We start from the raw sequence: 24,346 nt of genomic DNA, 5'->3' as shown, positions 1-24,346 counted from the left end.
TTCCCAGTTCCTCCCAGCTCCCCCCAACTTCCCGGTCTCTGGCTGGTACCAGGACCTATTTTGGGGCTCAGGTACTTACTTGTGGGCTTCTGTGTCCCAAAGTGCAGCTCCAGGTCGAGGTATTTGACCATATCACTCAGCTTGTCATAATCCGAGTCTTCACCAAGCTGCAGGAGGAGGAAGAGTCAGGAGCTGTGCTGGCACAGGCAACAGCCTGACAGTGTCTGCCTGTGCTGGGCCCATTCCCTGTCCTCCAGACCAAGCTCTGTGTCCCCAGAAAAAACCAGGACAGGGTGCTGGCATCATCCTGTGACTGAAGACTCGGTCACTGCCACACAGATTGACTCCTGACACAGCTGAAATCCTGCAGAGCATCTCTGCCTTCACTTGCTACTTGGGCACTGGTGGATAAAACGGGAATTCCAGAAACTTCAGGAATTTTTTGCTTTAAAAAAAAAAAAATCACTAGGAAAAGCATCTTTCTCTCTGGAGTGACAGAGAGAGGGATCTGCAAGATTTCAAGTGCCTGTGGGACTGGAAGATGATCCCACAGCTTCCCCCTCTCTGCTCAGGGCACGGAAAATACAGCATGTGCTGAACATCAGGAGAGACACAGGTTGGGAGTTAAAGCCCAGCGAGGCCAGTTCTGCACCACTTCAAGTCCATGGTGCCAAATGATTGTCACATTTCCTCTCACCCTTCATCTCTGCTTCCCCCCTCCAGTGTTTTCCCATCACTCTGCTCCAACCATCTTCATTGTTTCCCACTCATAAAACCTCCCACAGCTGCAGAACCCCTCTGAAGGCAGCTCCTGACTGTCAGCCCCCGAGGGCAGGAAAGCACGTGCTCCTCAGGTCGCTGCAGCCTTTCCAGGGCCTCTCCCCAGCCCGGCAGTTCGGTCCAAACAATTCAAAGGATGAAAAAAGGCCCGCACAGGTAACCAACCGCAGAGCACGGTGGGACCCCCACCCCCGCCCCGCCCCCGGGCCGTACCTGTCCCCAGATGGTCCCTTCCGAGTTCTCCACCTGCTCCCAGCGCAGCCTCTTGACGCTCATGTGGTTGGACTCGCTGCGGCGGTGCAGCAGCCCCCGGTGCAGGGGGGGGGGCACAGGGCACCGGGGGGGGTGGCGGCGGGGGCGGCGGGGGGGGAATGGGGTGCAGGTGGCCGACGAGGGATTTGGGGGCGGGTGACGCGCTGGCCTTCGCTGCCTCCGCCTTGGTGGGGACGGTCTGGGGGTCGTGGAACTGCAGGGGGGGCGGCGGCGGCGGGGGGCTGAGCGGCGGGGGGGGGATGTGGTCCGAGAGCGTGGAGTAGGTCAGGGAGCTGCCCTCGTCACTGCTGCTGATGTACTCGCTGCTGCTGACGTCGTTGGTGACATAGCTGCCCTGGTCATCCTGGAAACTCATCTGGGCGAGAGGAGAGGCTGGAGGTGGCACCTCATCCTCCATCCACCCGGCCCGCGGGGTGTCCTGCCCCCCTCTGCCACCCGCAGAGCCCCAGAAGCTGCACGATCAAAGCCCACGGCCCGAACGCCCCGTGCCGCGCTCACCTCCTCGTAGTCATTCTCGGGAGTGAGGAAATCATCCACGATGGTGACGCGGTGTCCCAGCTGCTCGCTGAGGGCGTCCAGGAACCGATCCGTGTCGCGGCTGCGGGGGGGCCTGGAGAAGGTGAAGAGCTTCTTCCGTCGCGACAGAGGGCTGAGCGAGTAGTGCCGGTGCTTGGGGGACGGGGCCGGGCTGCTGTCGAGGCTCACGTAGGGGTTGGACTCGGTGCTGCACGGGGAGGCCACGCTGCTGTGCAGGCGGTAGTAGCACTGCTGGGAGCCCAGCGGCTCGCTCGGCCACGACAGCCCCATGCCCGGCCGGCGAGCTCCTGCGGGACAGAGCGCTGCCGAGGGTCCTGCACGGCGGCCCTGCAGCCCCCGGGTGCAACGAGCCCCTGCCCCGACGGAATGTGGGGAGAGGGAGAAGGAGAAGGAGAAGGAGAGGGAGAAGGAGAGGGAGAGGGAACCTCCGCGGGCAGTGCCCTGCGCTGCACAGCAGCACTCCGGAATCCCGCCGGATTCACCACCCCACCCACCCCGCTGCCCTCCTGCAGCTGCAGCTCTGCAGGGGCCGTCACTCGTGGCACTGTCACTGCTCCATTAGGAAAGGGCACCGAGAGGTGCCAAGAGTTGTCTTCTCTTCCACGTGCCTGGACAGCAGCACCCACCATCACCTCCCCAGAGCGCCCCTGTCCCGCCGTGGGCAGCCAGAGGTACCTGGGGCCGGTGCCCGCTCGGGGGCCGGGGGCGATGTCCTGTGCAGGGCAGCGTTTCCCACCTTGCCGGCAAAGCCGCCGATCAGGCGGTTCTCCAGCTCTGCGTACACAGCCGACATCTGGGAAAGGGCAGAGAGCTGCTGCCGTGCCTGAATCGAGACAGGGCTTGTGGACCCCCCGAGACCTGCAGTGTCCTGAGGACAGGACAGCTCCCACGGACCCACCAGTCCCCCTCTCTTACTCTTTCAAGGGGGATTTCAAGGGGCTTTTCTGAACACCTCACTGTTCATTAATTAACTGTCTGTTAATAAGGCAGACACCAGCCTCATTAAAGGTGACTAGTTGCCCAGGGAAGTGACCTCAGAGATGGGCTCCAAGGCAGGGACACTGTCAGCCAGTGGCAGGTATTTACCCACATCCTTCCCCATTCCCTTTTTCCTGCTTTCCTGTGTTAACAGTAGTGGAATCAAACTGCTGGCCCTCCCCGTGGATGCCATGGTCCCAAAACACCAGCAAAGCTCTCCCCAGAGTCCGTTCCCCCCCGTCACACCATTTTGGGGTTGGGTGTCTCCGGGAGGGATGTGCCATCACCAGCCTGTCTCTCTCCAGGGATCAGGCGAACTGGGACCTCCACGGTGTCACTGCCTGGGGAAGGAAGAGGCAAACCAGTCACTCCTCTGCCTGTGCCCCCTCCTCCCCATGGCCCTGGCCTATCAAAGTCCCCCTGTCTCCTGCTGGGACCCGGAGTGACCTCCCTGCCCCAGCTGCCACCTCTGGGGGTCCCGAGGGACCGGCATGGGTGGGCCCAAGGTCAGCACGGCAGTTCCAGACTGCTCTGCTCTTCCCTCGGGGCAGCTGAGGACAGGGCTGCTCCCCACAGCTGGTGAACATCTGCCCAGCCAAGCAGCTTCCCTCCAGCACACACAGCTGTCGGATGCTCTCCGAGCTCTAATCCCGACCAGAAAGGCTCCTCAGGTTGGAATATCTCCCCCGGGAAATGTCTCAGACCCCCCTGACAGCTGAGGAACGCCACATGGCTGGGAGGTCCTGGCAGGGAGGTCATGGGGAGGTCGTGGTGGGGAGGTCGTGGTCAGAAGCCGTGAGCACAGACCAAGGGCCCTTTGCCATCAGCCAAGAGAGATGGGGCATAGGCAGGATGCTGTGTCCTCTGAAGGGAGGGAGGGTTTGTGTCCTGAATGTGGTTCATCAAGAGCTTCAAGGTGGCCCTGAACCATGATCTTATTCCTCACAGGGATTTCACAAATGCTGTTTTCCCTGTGAATTTGATGGGGTCCGAGAATGTTCACAGGGAAGCTTTAAACTGCATCCCCCAGAAGGGAGGGCTCAGACCAGCAGGACCAGTTCACATTCAAGCAATGGCAGGGACTGGAAACAATGTTCAGCCTCAGACCAAGCACCATCTTATTCAATTGGTTATTTCAGGTTATTTCAGTGTGGAATCGCTGTCCCTGGAGGTGTTCAGGAAATGACTGGACATGGTACTCAGAGCTCTGCTCTAGTTGACAAGGTGGTGATTGGTCAAAGGTTGGACTTGATGATCTTGGAGCTCTTTTCCAACCTTAATTATTCTATGATTCCATGATTCTAACTGTTTCTGAAAACATGGATTTCCAGTCAAAGCCTCAGTGCTGGCTCTACTCTGACCTCAATCCTTTCCTCCATGTTTCCCCACCGTTCAAGCTTAGGAACAGTTCAGGCTTTTGGCTTGGGGTAGAGCAGAAGGATGCTCTAGGCACAACCCCCCCGTCCCAGCCCCCTCCTCCCCACACCCCCATCACCCACCTGCTGCCCCCCCTTCCTCGGGGCGGGGGGTCCGGAGGCTGCCCCGGCACAGGGAGGCCCCTCGGACGGAGCTGCGGAACCGATCCTCCACCTCTGCCTCGGCTGCAGCAGGAGACACCCTTGTAAGGCAGGGCCAGACCCCACAGCTCCCCTGACCCTATCACCACAGCACAGGGCCCTCCAGGCCCATGGGACCGGGGGCAGCCATCTCCTGGTACCCACTCTCTCCATCCTACACCATCCCTGGGGAGCTGAGCAGGTTCCAGACGCTCCTGCCAGCACAGGGCAGGGATGGATGCCCAGAGATAGGACATCCAACCGCTTTTTCCAGCAGGATGGGCATCGACCAGCTCATGGGGCACATGAAACTCCAGCTGGTCCCAGCAAACTCCTTCCTGTCCTCACAGGACAAGAGGGAAGTGGGGCCAGCACTGGAATGCTGCCGCACGCTGCGTGTGCATTGTCCACGTGCAGTTCAGGGTGGCAGCTCGGGGAGGCTCAGGCTTGCAGCAGGATGGAGGTACAGGAGCATCTCTGAGGGACCCGACAGAGCAGGGCTTGGACAGCCCGGCACAGACACCAGAGGTCGCCAGAGTTTGGGAGCCCGGGAGAAGGACCAGCCCAAATTCAGAGATCTCTGGCAGTGCACTTCCAGGCACAGACACACAGAATGGACCAGAACAACCAGAACTTCTCGTGGTCAGAGACTGCCCCGTTCACCTGAGAAACTGGGAGGAGCCAGGGACCAGCTGGGAACAATTGGGAACAATTCCAACCTGAAACAGTCTGGGACAGAGAGACTTACTCCTGTGCCTCCCTCCTCCCCTGGCTGTGGATACCTGGTCTGTATTCCTGAAATACAGCTGCAAATTTCTTCATTTATACACTAATAAATCCTTGGGAATCTACAGCCCCTCATGCAGGCTGGGCCATGGTTCTGCACACACAAAGCAGAGGTGTCAGAATGCAAACCCAGGGTGCAGGAGCACAGCATTCCATGCACAACAGGATTGCACCAGGACTTGGAGGTGTTTACTGCTAAAATAACTGTGTTCCTCCAAAAGTCTCTCTTCAAGCAACATCTCTTTTAACTTCACTGAGTCTAAAATGAACACATCAATGTAAACAGCTGAGAGCAGAAGAATTTGGAAGCAATTAAGGGCCCAAATGCACAGATTAGACATTTCATTCCAAATTTGCCCTCAGCAAACAAACCACTGCTGGGTTTGTGCTGCCACAGAACCAGGTGATGGTGAGGGGACAGGAGGACCAGGGAGAAGGGGGATCACCAACTGCCCTCCATGTCTTTTTGGGAGAGCAGCACCTCACTCCTCACCTCCTCCAACCACAGATGCCTGTGTGACTGCTGGGAACATCCCGAGGGACATTGTGCCACTACTTACTTTACCTCTCTGATCTGAACACTGCCCTTAAACCAGATACTCCCTTCCTGGACTTCCTCACCTCTAACGACCTCAGCAGCTTCTAAAAGCCTTTGCTTCCAGAGACACCCTCTCAGGTGCCACCCCTCCTCTCAGTGCAGACTTTCATTCCAACACCACACAGCTCCCAGTGCAATGGGCCGTGGTCTCGGGGACATGGGGGGACACAGCGTGTCCGTCTCGGAGCACAGGGACTTTCCTCTCACCTGCCAAGGACTTGTACCCAAGAAACCTGTCAATCTTTTGCTGGCAGTGCTCCTGCTCCTCGTACGTCAGCAGCTGGTAGATAAACTGCCAGATGACTTGCTTGGCTGGTGTGTCCAGCACGGGGTACACATCCACAATGAGAGTGTCAATGTTCCTGCAGAACGGGAGAGAGAGGGCTGGGCAGGGAGTGCATCCCCAGGGCACAGTCCCCCCATGCTGCTTCCCGGGGCTCCAGCACCTCCCAGCCCGTCTCCACCAGGATCTGGGCTACAGGATCACCTCGGAGCCTCCAGCACGAACAGATGGTTTCACAGCACAGGTGCAGGGGTTAAAAGCCGTGTGGATGTGGCACTTGGGGACATGGGTTAGTGGTGGCCGTGGCAGTGCTGGGGGAATGGTTGGACTTGATGGTCTCAGAGGGCTTTTCCAACCTAGGCAATTCCATTATCCTGAGTAACAACGGTGAGGAAGCACCAGAAAGCAGAGAGAAACCCTGGAAAGACCTGAATTTTGGCGAGCAGCAGGTAAGCAGACTGAGGGGCAAACACACCAGGGAGAGTGGCTGGGCTGGCAGCCTCCCACAGCTGAAGATTTTCATCTCATTTTGGCTCTGTGGTGTGTAGAGATGGGGAAAGGGCTGTTGGGAATAGCAGGGCTGAGCACCTGATCCAGGGAGGAGGATAAAACAGCCTACAACAGGAAGAAATTCCTCCCCTGTGAGGGTGGGGAAGCCCTGGCACAGGTTGCCCAGAGAAGCTGTGGCTGCCCCATCCCTGGAAGTGTCCAAGGCCAGGTTGGACAGGGCTTGGAGCAACCTGGGCTAGTGGTAGGTGTCCCTGCCCATGGCAGGAGGTGAGACTGGAAGCCCTTTAAGATCCCCTCCAATCCAAATCATTCCATGATTTTGTGACAGGCCTCAGTAAAACACTGCTGGAAGACCAAGCAAGGCAAGGAAACAAGGTCACTGTTGAAATCCAGAGTGTGCCAGGGGATCAGTTTGGATCCCTGCAGCAGGACAGGGGGCATGTGCTCCATGGCAGGACAAGGGCTCTGCAGCCACAGCCATTCCCATGCTGCCAACAAGGGAATGCTGCAGCTGAGATGCTGAGAAGAGTGAGAAGACGAGGATGGAACATGGAGAGATTTACTGAAAGAGGTGGAACAGGATCTGTGGCCCTCAGGGACAGCTGGACAGCAAGACAGCCTTCACTGGGGGGACCAAGGGATCAGGGGTGACCGAATTAACCTGAAAAGCTGAAGGGTCTGCCCTGCCCTCAGGTGGGACACTGGACAGAGACGGGCTCATGCCCTGCGGATACACACCAGGGAACACCCAGCTGGGGAGAGCAGAGCTCACTGTGACTGACCCCCAGCCCAGCTCTGCCTCTGCTGACACCAGCTCTGGCCGGGCACTGCCACAGGCCAGGCACCAGCACGGGAGGAGTGGAGCTGCCATGGAGTTACCGGTGTTGGAAGAAGCCTTCCAGCGCCTTGCAGATGGTGTAACGCTCGGGTGGGGTCAGCAGGTGCTCCAGCTGCTGCGTGAAGGTCCTTCCTTGAATCTTGATGCTAGAGGGGAGAATCTCTGCAACCCACTGCAGGGAGGTGAGGGAGGAGGAGCTGCTCGGGGACTCAGGAGAGTCAGAGTCTGCAAAAAAAAATTCCATCTTTTCTTGGTTTCTTTTGAGGGCAGTGGAGCAGTTTGAGTGCCACTGGCTCTGTACTCTGAAGGAGGTCAGACTGGATGGGGTTTGGAGCAAGCTGGTCTAGTGGAAGGTGTCCCTGCCCATGGCAGTGGGGTGGAATGAGATTATCCTTAAGGTCCCTGCCAATCTGAACCGTTCTGGGATTCTGTGGTTATATGAAGCAGCAAGCTGCTGGGTTTTGTTTCTGGCACACATGCAAACAAGTTGGCATCCCAAGGCTCCTAATGTGGGATTAAGGGCAGCCCATTGCTGCTCCAGAGGGAAGAGCCAGTCCCTAATTCCTGGGTCTCTGCATTGTGGAGCAGCACCCCAACAACACACTGACCCTCCTGCCTCCACACGGCTCTGGAACTGCAGCAGCGCCCGCGCTGTGCCCTGGGCTGGGGTCCTGCTGACACCATCCCACTGCCCCAGACACCCTCAGCTCCTGCTGGCTCCTCACCAGCAGCGAGTAAATTATTGATCCCAGCAGCAGGATAATTATCCTGCAGAGCACAGCCCATCCACAGCCATGGGATTGCGCAGCCACCATGGATGCACAGGGTTGGGTTACTGCGGCCAAGTACACGGCACAGACTGCACGGGGAGGACATTGCCAGGGGACACCAAGGACAATCACACAGCAGGATGAGCCCTCCTGGAGAGCAGCCAAGCCTGAGATCCAGCCTGATCCCAGAAAGCAAGGGCTGTGTGCCCCGGGGAGAGGAGCATCCCCCAGGCAGCGCCTGAAACCTGCTGAGCCTGTGGAGGTGCTCAGCAATTCCCTCCTGCACCAGGAACTGAGGAGCTGCTGTGGGCTTTCTGCTGCTCCAGACCCTCCTCCCCACTCTTACCATTGGAGATGTTGACGATCCCCTCTTCCACCACCAAGGTGGGCATTGCCCCACTGCCCTGCAGCATCGACACCACCTTGTCGTGGGAGCAGTTCCTGCGGGCACAGCAGAGCTGGGTCAGTGCCGCCTGTCCCCGTGGGCAGCATTGTGGGCAGCAGCTCCCAGGAGAGCAGCAGGGAGAAGGAGCTTGCAGCTGCCTTCATTTCTCTTGGAAAAGCCTCCTTGTGCTGCTCAGAGCCATGTTTGGGACCTGCTGTGATTCCCCTGGTTTCTCTCAGTCTTTGCTTGCTTTCACCTGAGCTGCACAGGAAGGAGCTTCCGAGAGAGAGAGAGCCTGGATCGTGCCCCAGGAGTGGTCTCCCCGCTCTACCTGCCCAAAGGAATAACCACAGGGATTCCTGTGGAGCTCATGGCACATGAAGCCAGTGTTCAGCTACACTCAGCCCCAGAAAATGAATTTTCCTTTAAGTGACACAGTGCTGCGGGTGTCTCCTTGCCTGTCCTAATTCCACGCGATCAGAAAATGCAAGGTGAATATAAAGTGTAATTTTGTAGGCAGAAAAATCTTGGTCTGCCCTTGGAGAAGGGTATGGGCTGGGCTGGGACAATGACTGCCAAAACAGGCTCAGAGGACAACCCTCAACTCATCTCCTCTATTTTCTGGCAATGCTGCATCAGCCAACAGTTTGCTGGATCAGCTGAAACGTGAGAACCTGAGCCCTGACAGAAGCAGCATCAGATGTTTAACCTTTAAATATTCATCACTCTCTCTTATCCTACAGCCTCCTCTAACCCTTTGCTCTTGGTTTTTGTGTAGAAAGACCAACCAAGGACACAGGGGCTGCTGCCCTGAGCTGGTGAGGGCCCCTCTGGTTCCATTGCTTTGGTGCACAAATAATATATGGAGGAATAAACTTCTGGGTGGAAACGTGATTCCCATGTGGCTTTAAGCTTGTGATCCCATCCTGGGAGTGATTCATGGGCTCAATGGTGCTCTGCTGCTTTCTAAAGCAGGTGTTTAACACGTACAGATTAACTCAGAGAGGCTCAAATTGGGGTCTAGGGTTGGGCTGCAGTCAGGACCCCAGTCATATAGAGTGTACTGCATTATACATTGTTATTTGCACAGAGAAATCAGAGGAGGAGCAGGGATGGAGAGAAATGCTACTCTTAGAGCAAGATTGGGTAAAAGAATATTAAAGGAAATGTCCCCACAGGGCAAAACCCCTCGTGCACCAGAGCAGACACCTCTCCAGGCCCAGCAGCTCTCGTTTCTGGGGCACCAGAGTGACCCCACACGTGTGCTCAGCCCCTGCCAGCCCAGCCCCTCACACAGGGGTCCTGCAGAGCTCTCACCTCATGTCCAGACCGTTGAGGAACAGGATCCTGTCTCCAGCTTTGAGAGCAGCCTTCTCTGCCGGGCTCCCTAAACACACAGGGACAGGAGGGGCTTCAGCTGGTGGCACCTGCTTGGGAGGGGGTCCCAGCTCCCCAGCCATGCCCAGGACACCCCAGGCAGGGCACCCACTGCTGCTGGGTGTCCTGGGACCCTTCACCCAGCTGGGTGCCAGCACCCAGCCTGCACTGGGAACACTGGTGTCACGTCAGGACATTCACTGAACACACACTTTCCACTTTTCAAAACAAGGAGTGGATGAAGCCAAACTAAATTGTATCAAAGATGCTCATTATTCCACTGGGAAAACTCCATCACGGAGCCTTGGAAAAGTCCTTTTTGCTCTTTTCTAGCAAACAGCACTTCACATTTCAAGTTCAGAGCTGAGATCAATAACTGATTTTGAATCTCATGGCTGGAACTGTTCTTACCTGGCAGGACAGACTCGATCCACACTGGGGCATGGCCACGGAGTGTGAAGCCAAAGCTCCTGTTGCCTTTATAAACTCGCACAGTTCTGCAGGACAAAAAAGCAAATGGGACATGAGAGCCCAAGATTTGGCCCTTGTTTCCTTCCCCAGCCTCTCCACAACCCTGTTAGCCCAGGTGTCTCCTGAGTGCTCAAGTCCCCAACACTCCCAGTGTCCCCACAAAGTCCCCTTTGATACCAAAGTCTTTCAAACGTTGTTTTAAAGTGAAATGTGGGCTAAATATACATATGTTTAAAGGAGATATATATGTGTATATATATATATATCTCCAGTCTGTGATTCTTTATTATACAGAATTAGAGGGACAATGTGGTTTAGGGAGCAAAGGTCTCATAGGCTGATGTGAGAGGAATTAAATTCCTCTAGGAAATTTTGGAAGGAGCACAGGGAAATCTCCCTGCTGGGAGGCTGATTGGAGCTGGGAGTTGTTCCTGCAGGGAGCTGGGGGAAGGCAGCATTACCAGCAAGATCCTGTGCTGGCAGGGAGGGAGACTGTGCTGGAAATGGGTTTTGGACAAGTCACATGGAAATTATCCTGGCAGGAAGGCAAGCTGGAGCCAGACACCCTGGATTGCCCAGATCCTGCTCTCTTGTTGGTGAGACAGAGCTGGATCAGAGCAGAAGCCACGGCCAGGGCTCTGTGCCCTCCAAGGCTGCTGAGGTCTGGCCATATGGGCACGGGAAGTGGGTTAATCCCTGTGCTCCAGGGATTGTCTGTCCTTCCTCCCACGGCCTCACACCCAGACACTTGCTGGGGCAGGGCAGGACCAGCCATAGACTCACAGAATCATGGAATTGTTAAGGTTTGAAAAGACCTTTAAGATTATCAAATGCAACCATCAACCAGTACCACCACCACATTCACCACTAACCCATGTCCTCTAGTGCCACATCCACACAGTTTTTGAACCAGTGATGGGGACTCCACCACTGCCCCAGGCAGCCTGTGCCAGGGGTTGACAATCTCTTCTGTGAAGAAATTTTCCCTAATACCCAATCTAAAGCTCCCCTAGCAACTTGAGACCATTTCTTCTGATTCCATCACTTGTTATCTGGGAAAACAGGCTGACTCCCACTCTCCTGTCAGGAGGGCTACACCCTCCTGTCAGCCTGCTCTCTGCTCAGGTACCCTGCATCCCACTGGCACAGCTGGGCACCCTGGATCCTGCTGGCACAGCTGGGCACCCTGCAGCCCCCCCAGCAAGGAGCCAACACCTCCTCTCAGCCTGCTAGTGCCACCTCAGCTCATCCCAGCCAGCCCTGCAATGCTGAGGGGACCCAAAGCTGTCCCAGAGCCAGGGCGGAGCACAAACCTGCCCAGACTTTGAGAGGGAGGGGTGTTTGTTCATCCCGATCCCAGGAGGGTTTCGCAGGGAACACATCCCCTTTCCTCGTGCCCCTCCCTTTCCCTGGCATCCCTCCCCCGTGCTGCCCTCCACACCGCAGCGGGCGGTGCTGCCACGACCCGGGGGGCACCCAGGAGAGGTGTTACCTGCGGGCAGCCCCCGAGGCCACATTGTTGGTGACGAGGGAGGTGCTCTTGCGCAGGCTCTTGCTGAGCTCCTCGTGGCTGCGGGGCACGGAGCTGGCGCGGGTGGACACGAGCAGCCGCTCCTGGTGGTCCTCGCTGCGGCTGCGGCGCAGGCGGTTGCTGTGCTGCTCGCTCTTGGAGCGGCACAGTTTGCTGATCAGGCTCTGAGACACCACCTCGTCAAAGCGCTGCCGGTGCTTCTTGGGGATGAAAATCCTGGGGAAATGAGACGGGGAGTGAGGAGCGGGGCCGTGGCAGCCGTGGCACAGAGCTCCGGGTCCAGCCACGCCTGGAAAGGAAAGAGCAGAACCCCTCGTGTGCTCTTGACCCCAGTCCTTCAAGAGTTGTAAGTGCCAAGGCTGAGGACACCAGGGGTGCTGGGGACACCAGGGACACAAATGCACCTCTTCCCCCATCCCATGCACAGCTCCAGTGGGGCAGTGATGTCAGACCCCTCCTACAGACCTGCTTCGTCCCCAGCGCATTCTGGAACCCCCACAATGTTGCTTGCCACCTCCTGCCCCAAACTCTCTGCTGGAAACTCTGGACTTTGCTATCCTGGGCCCCTGCCATGTAGATCCCCACATTCCAGCTCTCTTCACAGCCAGGCAGGAGCCTCTTGCCCTTTGGGAGATGTTGGTGCTGGAGGGGTGGGTACGGTGACGCTGCAGGCAAGGGGACAGCACTGGGAACTCACTCTGTTTCAGGTCACCTCCCCTCTCCTGGCAGGAGCAGCCAAGTGGCCTTTGTGCCCCCACAGGGACCCCCAGGATGCTCAGGGGGTGCACAGGGGATGCAAAGCAGGGCCCCAGGAGGGTGCAAGAGGGCCCCGTTGGCACCTCTCCCACCTTGGCCGGGGTGAACCCCCTGACACCAGGAGGTACTTCTTCTTTTCTTTTTCCTTCTGCCATCACAACAGCGAGATGCTGACACCTGCTCACCTACCCCTACCCTCTGTTTGCACATTTAGGGGCTTCAGGAGGAGCCCTTATCTCTGAGTGTTTCTATAGCAACCCCTCCCTGCACCTCGCAGCTGTGGTGGCTCGTTAGACAAAACCATCTCGTGAGGTTCATTAACGCTCCTCACCTCGAGTTCCCTGTGTTATCACAGCCTCACTGGGGTGTGAGCACATGTGAGCACACTCCTGGCTCCTGGGGATCACGTCTCCCATGGGAACAGGAACTGGGCCAAACTGGTGTCAGAGGACCCAGAGGAATCTGCACTGAGGGGCTGCACCAGCGGGACACGGCTGGAGAGGCTGGGGCTGGTGGGGGGATCCCACAGGGCTCCCTTGGGCAGCTTCACCAGGGGAACACAAAAACCTGGGTGAAGCCAGAGGAGGAGGAAGGGAAGGCTTCAAATCCCAGATCTACCAGAACCAAGACATCTTTATTTCCCCCCAACAAAAGGCAAAACAAGAGCTGCTGCAGGAGGAGAAGACAGATCACAAGCCACCCGAGGCTGGCAGATGCTCGCATAGAGCATCTGGTAACAATTTAAAACAAGTAACACATTGGTGCAATTCCCAGGCAATGTGTGATTAAGCAGCAACCAGAAAAGAGTGAAACTGTACTAACAAATAGTTCACCCAGATGTGAGCTGTGGGACAGGGCGGCCACAGCCCTGGGGCAGGGGAGGATGTGGGTCCCCCACACCTCTGCCCCAGGCTGGGCACCCACCAGGGAAAAGTCTGGGTTCCTCACAGGCAAAATGAGCACAATCCCATTTAATTGGCCAAATTAAATCGGCCCTGCTCATTCCAGCAGAGCTGTCCCACTTTACACCAACCTCTGCTTCACCACGGGGCTGCCAGGCACCAGGATGGAGCACAGCTCCCTGCCCAGGCACGAGGACACGAGCTGCACCATCCACTGCCTTAGTGCTCCAGGTACAACGCTGCCTCAGCAAGGAGACAGCTGAGTGACTACAAATAATCCCACTAAACATGCAGAATAGTTCCCTTCTGCAAAACCTGAATGGCTCTGTGCTGCTTGGGGATGCCCAAAATGTGTGCCCAGGTCTGGTGCATCAAAGGGACCCATCAAAGACAGCATGTGGGGGGTCATTAGAGTGGATGCCTCAGTTCCAGCAGGATACCACCCATGAACCACACACTGACACTGACACCGGCCCAGGGCAGGTGGTGCCTGGGGCTTTGCAGAATCCTGCTATCCCATGGGATAAACCTGGTTCTGCCCATTGGCATGGCACGGAGGAGCAGCACCCAGCTGGGATGTCCCTCTTCCAGCCAATCCCACCGGGATTCACGGAGCAGGGATGCACCCACCCCATTTGTGGAGGTCAGCCTGGGAGCAGCAGCAGAGCCATAAAGCACTGACCTCATGCACCTCTTCCTCCTCCTGGGGTGCTCCAGGTCAGCCCTGGCTCTCTTTCCTGTTGGAGCAGGGATGGGAAAGGCATCCCCATCCCCGGGCACTGCAGCCCTTTGCCCGCTCCATCCCCATGCAGGATGTGCTGAGCCCCAGGGCACCAGCCCTCCTCTGCAGCGGTTTGGCACCCACTCGGGAGGATTCACTCTGCTCCAACACACAGATGTGAATTCAGGGCGTTTTCCAGGCCAGGAGAGGCCCCAGAGGCTCCAGCCTTCTTCACCTTCACCCCATCCCCAAAGCAGCCAGGCTAGGACAGTGGCACAGTGCTGTGGGTGGAAAAGCCTCTGCCAGTGCCCAGTGCCCAGTGCCCATCCCCAGGGCTCAGCTCTGCTCAGGGCTCCCTTTGGCATGTTCAAACACATCTCAGTCTGTGTCACACTCGCTATTTTCCAGCTCCTGGGTGGGTCACTGGCCGTCCACCCCCAGGCAGACAGTCCCACTCCTGCAGCCCACCCTTGCTGGGAGCTGGCTCCCTGATTTCCCAGCCCAGCACTCTGGAGAATCCCCTCTTCCACACGCACATGTCCTGTGATGGGTGCTGAGCTCACCTGGACGGCCCCACCCCGGGATGCTGAGCCTCACTGGAGAAGGATGTGTCCCCTTGGGAGGGCAGCAGGGTCAGCTCCAGCCCTGGCTGGGGCAGGTGAAGATGCCCCAGGTTTGCTCAGAGCTTGTGCTCAGCCAGGCTGGGAGCGTGGGGTCCCCGGGCCTCACTCCATCACACCCAGCACCCCAAGCCCCCTCCTCACCCCCCACCCCTTGGCTGGCCTATAGCCACGGAGACACAGCAGGCCCAGATGGGCTCTTCCTGCTGCTCCCCAGCACCCCCACCCCAATTTTTCATCTGAGCTTCGCTCGACTCCCCCCAGCAGCCTGTCCCACCACCACGGTGGGCGCGGGGCAGTGGCAGGGCTGCCCCGGTGCCAGAGCAGGGTCCCCACAGCCCCAAAGGCAGCAGAGCCCTCGTGGGGATGCCCGTGGGACACGAGGCTCTCCCAGCACCCCCCCATCCACGGAGCCCACGCGGAGGAGCGGAGCAGGGGCACGTACCGAAAATGCCGAGAGAAACTCCGGTCCTTCCCCATTTGTCAGGGTGCGTCGGGAACAAAAGGGAGATGCTTCAGATCCTCATGCAGCTGAGCCCCAGCCTCGGCTCACGCCCACGACGCGGCCGGATCCAACAACCCAACCCGCGCCAGCCGGTGCCGCCCTGGCGCGTGGCACCCCCGCGGTGCCGGGACGGCAGCCAGATGGGCCGGAGAGCCAGCGACCCACCTGGGCCCAGCCCTGCCTGCCCTCGCCTGGCTCCCGCCACCTCGCAGTGCCAGGTGGAGGTTTACCATCGACAGAGAGCCTCCGTCCGTACCCGCCGGCCCTCAGTGCCACTTCTGCCCTCCCTGCCCGGCTCTGCCCCGGCTCGCAGGCACCAGCCCTCTCCCTTTCCCTAAAAACTGCAGTCGCTGTGATTTCCAGCTGGAAGGATCTCGTAACAGAAAGGAGGGCACGGCTCGGCGCCGAACTCCGGGGGGATGCCTCCCTGGTGCTAATTAGTTGACTTCTAAAGTGCTTCTGTTTAAATTACGTGCTGCTGTAAGGGGTGACAAACCTTAAAGGCAAACGGCGGCGGGTGTGTGGATGTGGGTGTGGAGGTGGAGCTGCCGGGCTGCACAGGGATCAGCATCAGGACCAGAGTCCTGGGCCCAAACCCCCCCAAGGAGCATCCTTTACCCCCAGGGTAGCACAGCAGTGCTTTGCAGCAGGAATAAAAGATAAAACCCCATCTCTAATTTAAATAACGCCATCTTTAAGCGCAGCACTGGTGTTTGATGAAGAGGATGTGAAGCTTCCCAGAGCTGCCAACATCAGATATAATCTCCAGGTAGCAGCAAAGGAAGGAAAAATGAAAAATGTATGGTTTAGCCTCAAAACAACTAGCAAAGACCTGACCTTGACTCTGTTAGTTGTGCAGAAAAACACGTCCCAGGGTGGATTAAAACACTGAGCTATGCTCGGATTATGTCTGAACTATGCTATGGAATCAGATATTGGTCTGGAAAAGCCCTTCTGCCCTGGCTAAATGCTAAAATTTGGCCTGTTGGCTTTACCCATGGAACAGGAATTCTGCTTGTGTACCTCAAATTCTGCTTCTCAAACCTCTCCTACCCACGTGCACTGGAGGGGGGTCACAGCCTCACGCTGGCCTCCAGCACCAGCAGCTCCCACAGCTCCCACAGCTCCGGGGGGATGTGGTGCCTCCAGACCCTCCTGCACGAGTGGGACTCGCTCCAGCCCAGCAGCAAGCACTGAGCTGTGATTTCCACAGGGTCTGCTATCCCATTATCCCGGTGCTGGGAGGCTCCATAATCACTCATCTGGCTGCAGATGTTTTGCAGATGGGTCTGTCATTATCATTAAAGAAGAATGAAGGTGCTTTTCCGCCCGGGAATGCAGACAGGGCGGGATGCAGTGGCCATGCACTGGGGCTGGGAGCCCCTCCCAGCCCTTCCCTGGCCACCCAATTCATCCTTGGGGACAGCCCAAGACCCCCGACACCTTTTGGGGAGGTGACACATCCCTGCACCAGCTCCAGTAGCGACTGATGGAAGATTCCCCCTGAAGCAGTGCCAGAGCCCGTGCCTGGCTGGGGGTGCCCCCTCCCCATCAGCCCTGGCACCCTGCAGTGCTCTCATACCCCGTGTCTCTGAGCCCAAACCACACTGTGCACCAGGAGCCAGTGGTTTTGTCCCTATCCTGGCAGGGATGGGCAGCCCCACAGCTGCTGGGGACACACCAAACCTTCAAAGAAACCCCCAGAAAGACCTTTTCTGCAGCTTCCACCCTGCCTGGCATCACCCCACAGGTACTGGGGACAGCAGCCAGGTCAGTGGGTGCAGATGGGGCTCGAGGCCACCCCACCCTCCTGGACAGGTTCCCAGACCCCTTGTGACACAACAGGGGAGACACAGGGCCATCTTCAGCCCATGTGCACCCTGTGTCCCACACCAGCACCCTGGGGTGCAGGACCTGTGTCACCCCCACTTTTCAGACCACACCTGCTGCCCCCCCCCCCCCCCCCCACTTTCTGCCTGGAACAGCAGCACAAAAGCAGCTTTTCCTGTTTTCTTCAAGACACTGAAAAACTTGGACCAAGGAACCACTTCCCCAAATAAAAGTTGTGACTCCAGCAGGGTGCAGGCAGGCCAGGCTGATCCCATCTGCATCCCAGCCAGAGTTTGATTTGACAAAGGAAATTAATCTCCTATCAGGAGATTTTGCACTGAGGCATTTTGGTCATGACCTATTTGAACTCCACCAATAAAAAAGGAACTCACTCCCAATTGTCTCACTGGTAGCACGTTTTGTTCCCTGCTGCCCTAATTCCCTTTTTTTTGGGCAGTTGAGCATATGCTGGGCTATCAGATTAGGGATTGTTTTTAAATGGGAGAAAACAAGAGCTGCTTTTCCTCCATTACTGTCCTGCCAGTGGCTTTTCAGTGGGAGTGCTGGGGCCCTGGACAGCAGGACAGTGTCCCTGTCAGCAGCAGGGGCTCGGGGAGTCACACGTGCTGCATCGGCATCCCAGAGAGCCGGGAAGCTCCCCCCAGCCCTGAAGGAGTGGGTACGTGGAGGGGGGGGGGATGACAAGCAGGGAAGCAGCACAATCCATAATATATAAATCCTGATGGCTACAATGAAATTTCTTACCCAGGCACGGTCACAGATGGTTGGAGTAGTTTAATACAGGAACACACCAAGTGATTTTATTGCCGTGCAAAACAAGCTGAGACAAATAGATTGGGAGTGTTATTAACAGGAACTCGGTGGAATTGCTCCCATTATGAGGGAACCCCTGATGGGCAGCAATTTCATCTGTGTCAGGGGGATCAGAAGTGTCTGCTCACCTTGGCCCATCATGGCACCCTCTGGCTTTCCTAAAGGAGAAAGGGCAGGAGCAGGGGCTGCTCAGGAAGCAAACAGAGCACAACCTAAGCAGTGAAGTACAAACTACCCCCAACTATCCTCCCTGCAGCACTGAAGCACAACATGACTTGTAGGAGATCCGAGACATTTCACAGTCCGAACAGCCCCAGAGTTATCCCCCAAGGATGTGGCCAGGGTGAGGGGCTGGATGTCACACACATCCCCCTGTTCCAATCCAGGTTACCAGGACAGTATCTGTGTAACCATCACTCACCAGCAATGTGGGTCGGTGGGGAGGAGGGGATCTGTGTTTCCCACCAATCCTGCTGCAAACAGATGTTTTTCACCTAAACAGTGCTGCCAGAAGCTGGTGCATCTCTGGTACTGCCAGGAAAACGTGCTGTTCAAAGGGAGACGGTGCCCAGGACACGGGGGTGGGAAAGTACAACAGCCCTGGGAGGTGCCAGAGGGGATCCTGCTGTCCCACTCGGCTTGGAGGGTCACTCTGACCCCCAGAGCCCGGGAATGAACCCTGGGGTGGTTGTGCCAGCACTGCAGAGCACTGGGTGCAGAGCTGGTGCCGCTGGAATCACAGCTCTGCCCTGCTTTGAAACCAGCTCAGAAATAAGAGCAGCGCTGAGAGACGCACACCCCTGGGACCCCGACCTGCCCAAAATAACCCCCTCCCCTCCCCAGGCCGGAGTGGGGCACAGACAGGCCCAGCACACACATCCCAGCACACACATCCCAGCACACACATCCCAGCACACACAGCCTGGCACACACAGCCTGGCACACACAGCCCTGGCATGGCCGAGGGAAGCAGAGACAAACCCGGGGCCAGACCCAGCCTCTGGCATTGCAGGTGATGGAATAACCCAAATCAGAGCTTCCCTCTCCCAGCAGAGCCCCTGACCGGAGCAGCTCTGAGCCAACACGGATGCTAAGAGTTAATTAACTTCTAGCACCCCTTGTTTTTGTGGTGCCAGGAGCTGCTAGATTCCAGAATGGACCTGATTTAAACCCATTGCCCTCACTCCCAGGAACGGTGCGCTTGTTACTCACCCGAGACAGCTCATCTTCCCCCCTGGCAGCCGGATTTCAGCATCCTTGAGCAGAACTACAACTGTGCACTTTGCCTACACACATCAGCCATATGGGCAGGGGATGGGAGCGGGGAGGACCCGGCGCAGCACGTGCATTATCCCTGCTATCCACAACCAAGCAGATGAAAAAATGTCAGCAAATTAAAATCGGCAGGAGCTTAATTCTGGGCAAATGGGATGAAATCCATTTGAGATAAAAAGAAAGAAAGAAAAAAAAAAAATCCAGTACTGGAAAAGCCCAGCTCGAGGACGTGTCTGCAGCACCGGCTGGATCTGTGTGCTGAGTCGGGGGCTCTGGGGTTATGCTGAGCAGCAGCACTTTGCAGGGAGCACGTTAAAGCCCGGGGGGAGCCCAGGGAGGGGACAGCAGGGAGGGAGGACAGCCGGCAGCAGCAACAGCCCGAAAATAAATACAGCTGGTGCAGAGGGAAGATCCAATCAGGCCAGCGCGAGGGTCAGCGGGAGACGGGGACGTACCGGCCGCTGGCTCTGCATGGCAGGGGACACACTGACACCCGCGGCCACCACCCTGTGCCCACAGCGGGTCTCGGGCAGCTGCCCGGGGCCGGGGGATTGGGGGTGACCCTTATTGGCATCAGCCCAGCATTGCCCCCAGCATCACCCCACCATCCCTACCCGTCCCTGGCCGATGGCACTCCCATTACTGGATGGAAGTGGCTCACCCAGCCCTCCGAGGGCTCCTCTCCTCCAGGCTCTGCAGGGTGAGGCCACGGTCTGGGCTGTGTGGGACTGCCCCCCACATCCCGGGTGGAAAGAGCTCACGGAGAGCTGGGCACAGCCTCGCAGGGATGCCGATGGATACCCCCATGATCCCAAGTCCTTCATGGGGTGTCCCGCAGGACAAGCCCCAGGATGTTCCCTGGGTCAGCTCTGATGGGCTCTGCTCACCTGAACTGCACCCACACCACTGCCCGAGGGTGGCTGCCCTGTGCCCTGGGGACAGCACGACAGCCACACCAGCACCCCACACTGGCACCCCACCCCGGGCACGGCATCAGAGCCGGGACCCCCCTGCACGGACCCCCACATGGCACAGATCCCAAACCCCCTCCTCAGTCACCAATGGACTGAACCCGTTTGAGCCATGTGGAAATCAAGGAATTCACAGCACCCCTAAATCCAGAGCACCCGGGAGCCCTCACCACCTTCAGTGAGAGTAAAACACGGAAAGCTCTTTCTGGGAAGCAAACTCATCAGACAGATGGGAGAGCCCGGGATCAGCACCTGGGATCAGGCATGGCAGCACACATGGTACTGCCCCCCAGCACCCACAGCTGGGAAACCTGGTCTCTGAAGCACCCTTTTTTTTTATTTTCCTGACTTCATTTCATTAAGATTATATAGTAAATCTTTTCCCTGAGCTAAATATTTCATTTCCATTAAACCCAGATTAGCTGCCTGATCTGGGCACCTTTTGCCCAGGCCCTGGCGTTAACATTTCACACGAGGGCATGGGCCAACCAGGGGGTTTGACCCCGTTTTTTGGGGTGCTGCCCTACAACATCATGGGGAGGTATGGGGCAAGCTCTGCTCCCCTCGGGGGGACAGCAGCACCGGCTCCAGCCACGTTCCCCTCACTGACGTGGGGATTTCTGGGATGGGGACACCCTGGGGGGAACCTGCTGTGCCCCCCACAGAGGGGCTTGGGTCCAGAAGAAGATTTGGACACTTACTCAAATCCCCTCTGTGGGGGGAAGTAATCCTGTATAATTCCCCGAGGATGATGACAGAGGGGATAGCGAAGGCATTCGAGGCATTTCCATGGATCTTGCTGGGGAAAAGAATTTTCCTGAACTGTGGGGGGTGGGTTTCTTTTTTGATTTAGTTTAGGGTGATGGCTCAGGCCTGGCTCGGTGCCATCCACCCCTGCCCCCAGCCCCAGCTGTTTGCAGGCTGGGTCCCTCCAGGATGCCCAGTGGGGACAGGACAGCCCGGACCTGGGCGCCTGGACAAGGTGGATATGGGGAGATGATGGTCCCCTCTGCACCCTGGCTCTGCAGGGGTCTGTGCCATCGTCCCCAGGTGTGTGGGGGCTGTAGGGGACCCACATGCAGTCACAGCAGAGCAGTGGGACGCTGCGTGACAGGGCCACCGACCCGCTCCCCCCGTCCTCCCAGCGCCAGCCCGGTGGAGACCCCGGCACTGGGGCGTTGTTATGGAAACTGTAATATCTTACAATTCCACTGATTAAAGTAGGAATTGGAAAGCCGGGCCCGGAGTGGGGCCAGATGGAGACCTGATTCCCTAATGGCCATCGTCTCAGCCTGGCCATAATCCCACCACGTGTCCCTGTGCCAGCACCAGCTCTGTCCCCAGTGCCAGCCACGCTGCGGAAGAGCAGCGGATCGGCTGCACCGGCTGCACCCCCTTGGCATGGCCACTGCTCCAGGGGCTCCAGAGGTTCTGGGGACCCGGAGCCCGAGGGGAGCATTGCCAGAGCACCCTGGGATGTGCAGCCCCTGCCCAGCAGAGCTCTCCCAGCTGCTCCTGCTGCTGGAGCTTCGGCAGCCCTGGCTGAGCCCTCGCCAGCTCTCACCCTGCAGAACTCAGTTTATTTTTTGGCCAGGCTCTTGGGGAATCTCCAGTGGTTCTGCAGCTAATCCCATCTCCCTTCCCAACAACAGCCAGGAATGGGAGCCCTGTCCCCTGCTGCAGGCAGAGGTGGTGGCTCTGTGGGGCCCGTGACCATGGCTCCTGGTGGGGGGGGTGATGTCCACCCATCTGTCCTGAGCAGGACAGCCACCCAGGCTGGCAGGCACAGGGATACCAGGCTGAGATGCCACCAAGCCCAGCTCAGCTGTCCCTTGATAAGGGAGCTGGCATCCTCCCTGCAGGATCCTCTCGACCCCTTCCCAACAGGAACCTCCCAACCCATGCGTGCACCGCTCAGCGCTGCTCACCCGTCACGGGGGGCAGAGGGATGGATGCCCATGGTTTGATGGCACCATGGCAGCAGGGAGGTGGCACCTCATACCTGATGTTGTCAATGAGGTGCTGGTGGGACTCCTGGGTGAGGACCATGCAGAGGGCATAGGCCAGGCACTCCACCTTCCTCTCGGCCGCGTACTGCTTCAGCACGGTGAACACCCTCTCCTTGAGCTCTGGCTGGTCTCCGAGGATGTCATCCACCTGCCACGTGGGAGCCAGGAGAGGAGAGGGAAGGGGCCCTGAGCAGTGGAACCTACGCACAGAGGAACTGCCACGTGCAAACGTGTCCAACTCCCTGCACCACCTGCTCAGCACACGAGGAGGGAACCACGCAGAGAGGAGAGGGAACTTCAGACAGCAGCCCATCACACAGCACTGCTGGAGTCTCACACACATCCCCGGAACTGCTGTTCCAAACATTTCACCAGGAGAGTGGCATGACCCCAAACCCCACACTTTCTGGGTCACAAGTGGCCCCACAGGAGTGGCTCTGGCAGAGCAGGGATGGGATCAGTCTGGAGTCTGCCTGGCAGAGGACACTGCAATGGGCTTTTGGAGCTATTTAAGCTTCATACTTCATCTATCGCTCCCTGATCCCCTGCACTGTCCTGCCTTTAGTGCTGGGAAGCTGCTGGGAAATGGGGAGAGGGAGTGTGAAGGTGAGCACCAGCCCTGGAAACAGCACTGGCAGCTTCCACTTGCTCTCCTGTCCTCTCCACCTGTGACAGGCAGAGTAATTACCTAATTACTATTGAGCCAATTACCCTGCATGGGACCCTCCTTATGCACCTCTTCCCAGGCTGGGGGGCTGTCCCTTTTCCTTGGGCAGTGGGAGCTGGTCCCTCATCTGGAGCATGTGCCTGGAATGCAAGAACTCCCTGTGAGTGCCCCACCACACCTGTGTGTGTTTGATTTTCCTTCAAGGGGATGTTTTTGTGCTGACAGCAGGTGTAACTGCTGGGTTTAACAGTAGGAAGCAGAGAGGAGCCCCTCACCCTTGCCCAGGGCACTGGGGAGGGTGTGCAGGGCTCTGTGTGCACCCCTATGGTGGCACTGCCAGGGAGCCAGCAGGCATCACCTGCCCGGGGAAGGGGGAGAGCCATTCCTTCCAGGTGCTTGTCCCACTTGGCAGCTCCCTGGGGAGGCCAACAGCAGCACCGTGACCCCAGCACAGCCCCCCCGGCTCTGCGCAGGCACCGCGGCAGCGCCGGCAGCAGCAGCACTTCAAGGTCACCAAATCTGGGGCAGCCACGGCAGCAGCATCCCCTGGGCAGGCTCGTGTGTTTCTCAGTTCCCGGGTCCAGCACAGGAATGACAGCCCGTGGTGTTCCTGGTGGGATGCATCCCAGAGGGCTGCTCTTAAATTTTTACCTAGGCTGAGATTGCAGGGTGGGTGGGAATCACAGAATGATTAAGGTTGGAAAAGACCTCCCAGACCGTGGAGTCCAACCTGTGACCGATCCCCACCTTGTCACCCAGCCCAGAGCACTGAGTGCCACATCCAGTCATTCCTTGGACACCTCCAGGGATGGGGACTCCACCACTATGGGGGTGCTGACACCCTTCATGCGGCCCCCAGAGTGTCCCCGAGCATGCAGGGGACAAGAGGAGATGTAGACCTGGAACTGAGACCATGATCACCTCCATTGCCTCCTGGTGATGCCCTCAGGTTACTGGGACACTGGACCAGCCCAGCTCCAGCCCTGCCCCAACACTGCTGATGTGGCCACTGCTCTGTCTGCCAGGCAGGTGTGACTCAGCCCAGGGCTCCACGGAATGAAGGAGGCTGGGAAAAAGTGACCTGTGGGCAGTGCAGGTGTGAAACACGAGCCACCAGCACCCTCTGACCTTCCAGCCTGGCACTGGGTGGGCAGGAGCACCCAGCTGTCAGCAGCCCCTGCCAGAGCTGAGCTCCCAGCAAAGCAAGGGGGTCAGGCATCCCTCTGGGTTTATTATTTTCTACATCATATGAAAAAAATGAAGCCACTTCAAACATCTGCCCTGTTCATTCCCTCTAGAGAGGCGTTTGCCAGCTGAGCTGTGCTCCAGCATCCAGAAGCCAGTGGCACAATGCTCTGTTCTCTGCAGTCCTGTTTCTGTCCAGGCCCTCTGGGGTTGTCACAGGTAGCTTTGCTCAGCAGGGAAGGGAGGTGGCAGAGGTGTTGTGGGTGCTCATGCTCAGCAGTGAAGGGAGGAGACAGAGACTGATCAGGTATTTGCAGCACTGTAACCAACTTGCTCTCCCGTGGTCACCCAGGAATCTTTTGCTTGGCTTAATGTGGCTTCATGAGATGGAGGTGGAT

The 24,346-nt window shown here is 57.8% G+C and overlaps 1 protein-coding gene across 1 annotated transcript in view; it reads right to left on the bottom strand.

Annotated features, from left to right (window-relative positions):
* The window catches only part of LOC113953387 (delphilin-like), a 33,784-nt gene that overhangs the window by 8,130 nt on the left and 1,308 nt on the right, over positions 1–24,346 (bottom strand). Inside the window, 14 exon segments of the mRNA XM_027656477.1 lie at positions 80–167; positions 994–1,084; positions 1,086–1,408; positions 1,552–1,877; positions 2,266–2,383; positions 2,815–2,909; positions 4,068–4,169; positions 5,716–5,870; positions 7,181–7,364; positions 8,256–8,350; positions 9,612–9,681; positions 10,083–10,168; positions 11,635–11,889; positions 22,090–22,244. Coding sequence (XP_027512278.1) covers positions 80–167; positions 994–1,084; positions 1,086–1,408; positions 1,552–1,877; positions 2,266–2,383; positions 2,815–2,909; positions 4,068–4,169; positions 5,716–5,870; positions 7,181–7,364; positions 8,256–8,350; positions 9,612–9,681; positions 10,083–10,168; positions 11,635–11,889; positions 22,090–22,244 — 2,143 coding nt within the window.

Source organism: Corapipo altera, unplaced genomic scaffold, assembly GCF_003945725.1.
Source record: "Corapipo altera isolate COAL_440 unplaced genomic scaffold, ASM394572v1 104, whole genome shotgun sequence".
Classification (NCBI taxonomy): domain Eukaryota; kingdom Metazoa; phylum Chordata; class Aves; order Passeriformes; family Pipridae; genus Corapipo; species Corapipo altera.
Note: the sequence above shows the minus strand (reverse complement) of the source record. Positions and strands in the feature narration are given on the sequence as shown.